This window comes from Falco cherrug, chromosome 14 (assembly GCF_023634085.1).
Source record: "Falco cherrug isolate bFalChe1 chromosome 14, bFalChe1.pri, whole genome shotgun sequence".
NCBI classification, from domain to species: domain Eukaryota; kingdom Metazoa; phylum Chordata; class Aves; order Falconiformes; family Falconidae; genus Falco; species Falco cherrug.
In genome coordinates this window covers 2140786-2149039 of record NC_073710.1, presented here as the reverse complement: position 1 = coordinate 2149039, position 8254 = coordinate 2140786, and the positions used below count along the sequence as shown (strand labels likewise).

General features: G+C 48.2%; 1 protein-coding gene across 4 annotated transcripts in view; it reads left to right on the top strand.

Moving 5' to 3' along the window:
* Positions 1 to 63: 63 nt before the first annotated feature.
* The window catches only part of WDR59 (WD repeat domain 59), a 51420-nt gene continuing 43229 nt past the window's right edge, over positions 64 to 8254 (top strand). The window contains exons 1-3 of one of the 4 annotated variants that reach the window (XM_055726416.1): positions 64 to 384; positions 4436 to 4485; positions 6376 to 6511. In XM_055726416.1, the coding sequence (XP_055582391.1) occupies positions 331 to 384; positions 4436 to 4485; positions 6376 to 6511 (240 nt within the window). In that variant the 5' untranslated portion in view covers positions 64 to 330. The remainder of the gene's footprint in view (positions 385 to 4435; positions 4486 to 6375; positions 6512 to 8254) is intronic. The other 3 variants (XM_055726417.1, XM_055726414.1, XM_055726415.1) reach the window with 3 other exon arrangements.

The following is an 8254-nucleotide window of genomic DNA, read 5'->3' as shown; positions in this document are numbered from 1 at the left end:
CCCCCTCCTCCTCCTCCTCCTCTTCCTCCTCCCCCCCCCCCACACACCCCGCTCCGCAGGGGCCTGCGGCGGGCCTGTAACCGCCCGGGGGCCGCCGCAGCCGCCCGCCACCAGGGGAGGGCGAACCGGGCCCTCCCGGGCCCGCCGCGCTGCCGGGCAGCGAGGCCGCGGCGCCCCCCGGGCCTGCCCGCCCCCGGCCGGCGGGGGGGGTGCGCGGGGCGCCGGCAGGGGCGGACTGCATTTCCCAGCCGCCCCCGCGCCGCGCGCGCGCGCGCCCCGCCGGCCCCGCCCCTGCCCCGCCGGCGTCGGGGGTTGCTGGGGCGGCCCAAGATGGCGGCGCGCTGGAGCAGCGAGAATGTGGTGGTGGAGTTCCGCGACGCCCAGGTCGGGGGGGCCGCCGCCGCCGTCGCCGGGGGGCTGCCGCTCTGGCCGGCTCCGGGGGGGTGGGGGGGCGGCCTGTCCCGTGAGGAGCGGGAGCGGGGCCCGGCCCGGGCGGGCTCGGCGGCCGCAGGGGGCCTTTCGGCGGCCGCGGACGGGGCTGAGCCGGTCCCGGAGCCGTTTGCGCGGAGATACTGCCTTGATTCATGAGGCGCTTTATTTTTAGTCTTAATTAGATCTCGGCTGTTTTTTTTTTTAAAGTATATTGGCAGGCCTAATAGGAGCTATTACCACTTCCCACACATCTTTCCTCATTTTTCCTCTGAGACCATTTTAGCTGCCTTCTCTGCTGCGACATAAATTGTTGGGAATTGCTCGGTTAGGAGGAAAAGCGGGTTCTGTTTTTTTATAAATAGCAAAAAGGTCAGCTTTTGAAGTTGCTGGCTACTGGAGAATTCTAAGAGTTTGCTTATGTGCTCTCTTGGGAGCTATTCTAAGAAACGGGTTTTTTTAAGATGCTGGCAGCTGCTTAGCAAAGCTGGGGATGGTGGGTGAGCTATGAACTGCTTCAACAGGAAACCCAGAAAGATTAAAATAAAAAATACAGGTCTGCAAACTTGTCTTCTAGTTTGTCCTCTTGTGCTGGAACAGTGTCAGCTCTGTGCTCACCATTGCAAACAGGTGCAGGGTCCTGCCTGCTGTATCCAGCCTTCCCCCTGTAAGCTCACAGAGCTTTTTGCTTTTATACCTCAAAAGCTTTATATCGGCTTTGTTTTCCTCATTGAAGAAATGTTAAAGCAGGTTTGTCTGCTGTTGAAGGTTTGCTCTCAGGAAACTGGTAATGAGGTACGAAGGTATGTCTTCCTAGATCACAGTTTAAATTGCATCTGGCTCAGGAGATGCGTGGCCTCCTGATTTGATTGCTTATTCATAATGATTGCGTGTGGGAGCGGAGAGGAGAGAGAACAGGTGTTTCCATCTTCTTCTGCAGCAGTTGGTTTCAGTCTTGCTGTTGTGCAGGCGTATACCTTAATTGCGGGGTTAACCATTGGTATTTTGGTCGCTTCGGTTTACTGTGGTGTGATCTTTCTTCAGCTGTTCTGACCTGCCTGCTCTCTCATACGAAACCAGAGAGCTTCAGTGCAGTTGGGGCTGCTAGACTGCTGCTTCAAGTTAAACTCATTTATACGTTTGTGCTTGAGCTTTTTTTAGGAGTCTGCATGAACATTTTTGCAGACGGGAAACCCGAGCTTGAGAAATTGAAACACCTTGGCTGTAATCGTCCTGTACCAGGCTTCAGCTCTGTCTGTAGGCCATGCTGTCTCCAGAATCCCCATCCCAAAACCAATTCACATGGAAACAAGAGTCAAAAGAGTGGGCAGCTGTTACATTTATAGCCTGTACATGTCTGCGAGCACTGCAGTTGTCTTTGTTCGCCATGCCAGAGCGTGTCATGTGAAAGCTACAGCACCCAGCCTGCAACACTTCAGAAGATCTCTGGTAGTTTAGGGCCAGCATTGCCTACAAGCGTCCTCTTTCTGTACAAGGTGACAGAGGGGGCAGTCTCTGTACTCTTCTGATCCACAGGCTTTTGTCACACTGTCCTTGCTATCAAAAGGAGAGTAAAGCTCGCCACATCCAACGGTGAAATAGTACCACTTGTAGCAACTTGGTGTGTAGATGGGAAGCTGGGTGTGCAGGGAACTGGTATTTCTTGCCTCAAGAGTTTGCACCTCTTGAAAACCAGTATAGCCTTAGCACATTGGGTTGGTCTGTTGCCTTTCAGGTGGAGAGAATGAAACTAGATTTGAAACTAATGGAAGTTCAGTCATGAAAATGTATTTTCCTTGGCTTACCTAGCAGAAATGAAGTGAAATACCAGAGTAGGTGGTTGAAATCTGAAAAGATGCTGCCTGGGTTGTGGGCTCAGAGCTGGTTTTTACATGCGTGGTACTCCTACCATGCTTATTCACCTAATTGTTACTCATAAACAGCAATTCTGACTATCCTGATTGCTGTTTTAGGATAAAAACTGCTTTCAGGTTGGTTTGTTCAGTTTCAGCTCCCTCCTTCTGGAAGGTTGTGCTGTGAAGACTGACATATCAGTTCACCAAGCACATTAAATGACAACTGGTTTTTTCAGGGGTTTTTTTTGTTTGTTTTTTTTCTTTCTTTCTGTTGCCTAGATAAGACTGAAGTATTGTAGGGAGCTATTTGTTGCCATAAAATGACTTCATTTATGACCAACCAGAATAGCAGCCTGACATGTGAAACTTCTTACTTCATTCTAGTTGATCATTACATTTTATGACATTTGGTGCCTGGAAAAACAGTTTACCAATGTTCATTATTAAATAATAATGAATAAATAAACAATTTATAAGAATGAGATCCTGGTGCCAATACTGGAAAAAATAAGCTGGTATGTGAAATTATCAATCACTTTAAATTGATGGTGTTTGTTCTGTCTTGAGGAAAGATGGCCACAGCTGTGTGAAATAGGTCAGCTGACTAGCTCTTCATCACATGAGAAAGTTCCGGTTCCAGTAACAGCTTTAGGGATCCTCATTTTCATTCCTCAGAAGTGAAATGTGTATTGTCAAGGAAAGCTTCCTTCTCCTGGTTCTTTGGTGTTCTGTTTGTTTGGGTTTTTTTAGTATGAACTTAGTAACCCGCTGAGTTTTGCAAGGTGGTGTGAAATTTAGGAAGCTGGAATTATTTGTTTTCCATTTAGAGATATTAAAACTAGCTGCTTATTTACAGCATTAGTTTTAGGACTAGGAAAGCCTTGCCAGAAGACTGGATGTGCTACCAAGAAAAAGCAATGGAAGCGGGTTGTTCCTGGAACAGAAGTGCTGGAACTTGGCTTGGTTGGGGTATAGATGTAGGCCTGGGGTTTACTGCAGACTCCTGCTGAAACTCTGCAGGCATTTGTAGCTGTTTGCCGTGTGGCATTTTGGTCTCCAGTGAAGAATGAGCCCGTGATGCTGTTTTTCCCTTAGTTGGTGTACTTGCAAGCAGGGAATGGGGCCCTGCTTGAAAAAAACCTGGTTTTTTGTGATGGTTATTCTCCTGTCAAATCTGATTGAAATGGAGTGGGATTGCCACGTTGTCTGTCTGGTTTCAGTGATACTTGCAAGTAGTAGCTGTGGGACATCTGGAAGTCTTGTTATATCCATGCTGAGAGTACTTAGCAGAATCCTGAAGAGCAGCAGAGACATCCTGAGCCCTCAGAGAGGTAGCTTTGAAGATGACAGCACTTAGTTTGAAGAGTATGGGGCACATGCTGATTTTGTACTGTGAACGCTAAAAACTGCATTGAAGTCATATCTGTGCTTATGGGCTGAACTGTTCAGCTTTCCAAGTAAAATTTTCCTTTATTCTCTTGGCAATTAAATGAGGTGATTGGCCAATTCCATTCTGAACAAAAAAGGGGGAGACAATGTTGAAACAGTCTGTTTAATTTTTTTGGGGTCTTATGGCATTTAAGTTATCTCTTAGCCTTCTTTACAAGCAGTGCCAAAGTAAATTCTGATGCCTCTTAGCCATGTCTCATTTTTGGAGACCAGCCACACACAAATGGTTGCACTGCTATCTCCCAGTACACATATAATTAAATCTGGCCCTGCAATGGAAGAGAGAGAGACTGAGAAAGCTCCTGAGCAGGAGCAGAGGCTGATTAATACGGATTATTAGAGATTGCTGATTGAAAGGCTGCAGCTGTGATTGCCATAGCGGGGAGAAGGGAGCAAGGTCTCAGTGCTTGTAATGGTGTCTGCCAGGTCTTGCCTTCAGTTTACTTGAACAAAGATGTTTTTTGTGCGCTGTCCTGCATCCCAAAATCAACCGCTACACCCTGTCTCCCATCTGTGCTTCTCTAAGGGGATGTTACTTCTGCCATCCCTGACAGGTATCAGCCTTGACTCTTACCGTAGCAGTTTATACCTTGAAGATGAGCTGGCAGGTGTTCCTGAACTCCTCCCCAAAGCTGTGTGTTTTGACCGAGAAGCTGACCTGACAGGTATAATTTAATTTTGTCTCTGCTTCTCTTTAACAGGCGACTGCGATGTCAGTGGATTGCCTGGGACAGCGTGCAGTACTCTCAGGGTGAGCATGACAGTCCCCATTAGAAATGTATGACAATCATTTCCACAAGCCAAATCAGCAACCTTCAGGCTGACCTCAATTGAAGGGCTGATGTATTGTTTCAGAAAGGTGCAGCTGAGTTCTGTTCAAGGCTGGATGAAAAGGATTCTGGGTCACGTTTCCAATGGGATACAGAATGGAAAGCCAGCAACAACAGCACAATAAAGTACTGTCGTGGCTTTCCCGATACGTGCTTTCCCAAATCCACTTGTGGGAGGTGGAGCACCATGAAGTACTGTTTGGATTCTGCTTGAAATACAGCTTGCTTAATTTCCTTAAGATAAAATTTGCCCCAGATATCCCCACAGCGTACTTGGGCAGAAGAGCCAAGCTCCCTGACCTGCTTCTCTCCTGCTTCAGTGAGGGATGATACTCCACAAGAACAGGAGGTGCCATGGACTGCAAGCTGCCAGAGCTCCCAGGAGGGCTTGGCATTATGTAGCCACCTCCAGGGCAAGTCTTCAAACTGTTCAGCAGTTGCCTGCCCAGCTGCCGCCTTTCAGTACTATCAGCTATTGCTGCCCTGCTGTCAGTGACACAATTACCACACCAATAAGGGTGTTTACTTGAAATTCAGGATTGTGTGGGTGCAGCTGATGTTTGGTCAGCCTTAGGTCCTTTCGTACAACTCAGAGACCCCCTGGCCTCCGTGTAAACCCGTAGTCTGGCAGCCCTGTGCAGGAGTAACTGGCTCAGCAGCTGCTTTGGGTCTAAATTGATGCCACTTCCTCCTTATGCTGCTCAGTTTCACAGCTTGTTTATTTGGGGACAGCCTGTCTGCACTTCAGCATTGGGTCTGTGGCCCTCTGCTTTGCAAGCTTCTACTGCATGCTCAACAGCCCTTCAGGTTTTGTCTCCTTTGTTTTAAATCTGTAGGAGAGCCTCAGAGGGCTCAGCATCTTCGCATTTCAGAGTAGGGAGCCCTGAGGACTTTGGTCTGGAAAGGCAGCAAAGATGCTCTTTATGTTCGTTCTCTTGGGAAAATTCATAGTGCTCGGAGCAGCTGTGTGCTTGCTATGCAAGCTTGTGATGCTGGTGTGGTTAATTATATATGGTTCAATATGTTTTGGTGCTGGTTGTCCATTAGAGTTCAGCTGGCTCACAATTATTTCTGGGCGGCTTATCTTGCTGGTAAGATGAATCAGACTGTGGAGGGAATGATACCTTGCCTAGCTTTGTGGGGAAGGTGTCCATGTCCACCAGAATGTACAAGCTCAGGTTTAGCGTCATGCAAATACATCTGCTGCATAAAGGGTTAGCTCAGGGAATACAACCAGATCAGTGCAGTGCTGTGTCCACCCGTGTTAAGCTGCTGCAGCTGAGCTAGCTCTGCGCAGGTGTACTCGTACTGTCTGTGGAACCAAGTCCCCCAGACAGCATGGTGTGGAAAGATGCAGCCATTAGAATCATCTTATGTTTGTCAAGGCTCGTTAACTCTTGCTCAGAGCAACCTCTCCAGACTGAAGCTGGTTCCAGTGAAGCTGTTGCGTTGCACGCCCAGCCCTGTGCTGCCTCGGCTCTGCTGCTGCAGGACTAGGCCAGCAAAGCTTATTTGGATGTGTTTACAGCATTTCCCAGTGCTTCCTTTTGTATTCTACTTATCCAAGGTTTTCTGTGGTCTGAGCTACCCATTACATTTGCAGATCCTGTCTAATTTCAGCATGTCTGCTTTATCTTTTTTTTAAATGTAGCTCTTTTTGAAGTATGTGTCTGGAATAGTATTTTCATCTGTCTTGTGAAATCCTGCTCTTCTTTGGCCCTCTAGATGCAAGGCTGTGAGCTCCATGTGAGCTTGGGATTTTGAGATCAGTTCTGTGTGATGCAGCCTCTTTGTGTTGCTGTGTCTTGCAGCCGCCGTTTCCTCTACATAGTCAACCTGGATGCACCAAACGAGGGTCATCGGAAGATCTCCCGCCAGAGCAAGTGGGACATTGGGGCAGTGCAGTGGAACCCGCACGACAGCTATGCGTACTACTTCGCAGCTTCAGTAAGTTCACTCATTTAAAAAGCTGTAACTCATCCTCTTCCCTGGTCTTTCACGGGTGGACTTCTGCGGACTTGGAAGGCTGTACAGAGCTGGCACAGGCGTGCTTCTGCAAGTCACACTGCAAGATCAAGGCCTAACTCTCATTTACTGCCAGCAAGGTATTTGGCTTGATGGCTCTGAGTTACTGGTCAGTCAGTGTTAAATCTAGTTTTGCTTGCTTGTCTTTTATAAAACACCTTGCCAAATAAATCAGGCACCCAAATGGTCCTTTTCTGGAAGGAAGCAGGGATGTGCTCTCTTTCTAACTTCCATTCTGTTACGAGATTTGTGCACTTATTGAATTTCTTGCTCTGTGCTGTTTTGTTTTCACCTCCCTGCCTTCCTGGTGGGATGTGGTGCACCAGGCAGTCTGTAAATAGCACAAGTCAATACTGGCTCACCGCTGTAACAATCTGGATTTGCAGATGGGCAGGGGCCGAGTCATCGAGGAGCTCTTATTCAGTGTGTGGAGAAGTGAATAGGCTGTTCTGAAGAAGCAGTAGTGGCCGTCTGAGACCTGAATGCAGTTTTTAGCTCTGATCTTTACTCACCCTGTCATGCCCCTGTAGCTTGTTCACCCAGAGCCCCAAGTTTTTGCTAGCAGCAGTCTTAGCCATCAACCACAGCACTGCAGCAACCGGCACTAGCCAGATGCAGACTGCTCTCATGGTGAGGTGCTTTTTCTGTCATGTTGCATCTGCTTTTATAGCCTGAGAGTCCTAGAATAGCTGGGGGTAGAGAGGTTTCATGTATTTTTTTGAGAAAATACTTAGCTGAAAGTGGTTTCCTGGGTTTTTTTTGTTCTTTTTGTTTCCTGGACTGGCTATGATTGAAGTTAAGGGCAGTCTTAAAAGTGGACCAGTGTTGTCAGTTAGGAGCCTTTGCTTGCTTGCTCTGGTGACCTTCCCCAGCCTGTCTCTTCCCAGCTCTGGCACATGACTGACATCTGAAAGGTGCTTTCAGCAGCTGTCTGCTTCTGAGTGGAGTGTTAGTTCAACTTGCAAAAAGGTGTCCTTCAGTGCCACTTCTGGATACAGTCTGTGAAAATCAAAACCAGATAAGGAAATGTACTGTGCAGGCCACGAGTACAGTGGGAAAGATGCTTTTCCGATACACTCTGAAGGCAATATCCAGTTAATCAGGTTATCAGATTAATGCTTATCTGAGCAGGACCCTGCTGCAAAGGGGAGCTGTGCCCATCCCACCCATCTGAGCACTCCTGTCTCTTGCTGCACGGAGCCAACACAGGAACTCATCTTGTTCCAGACTGAAACTAGGTGCAGCTGGCATCAAACTTTGCTGTTTATAAATGAAGGTGCAAAGATGCTCTGGTGATTTAGATGTACAACACGCATCAGGTAAGGAATCCCCAAGATGAGATCAGGCAGCTTTTCCAGTATGGGTCAGAAACACCTCCTTTCCAGCCATCTCACAGCTGGTTGATGTTCAGGTGCTGATGCATTACAGCCCTGTCCTAGGACTAGAGTTTAGCCTGTCTTGTTTAGAAGTGGAAAGCAGACTTACACCGTGTGCTCAGGTCTGCATGTCCCAGGTCAGGTCTGAAGGCAGTGTGGATGTGTCGGGGGGCCATGTCTGAGGGAGCAAAGGTGCTTTCAGAAGGCTAAATCAGCTTGGATTCAGCAACGTGAAGATGTGATTTGCCACTTCGGGACTCAGCTGGCTGTCAGTCCTCCATCAGCCTGC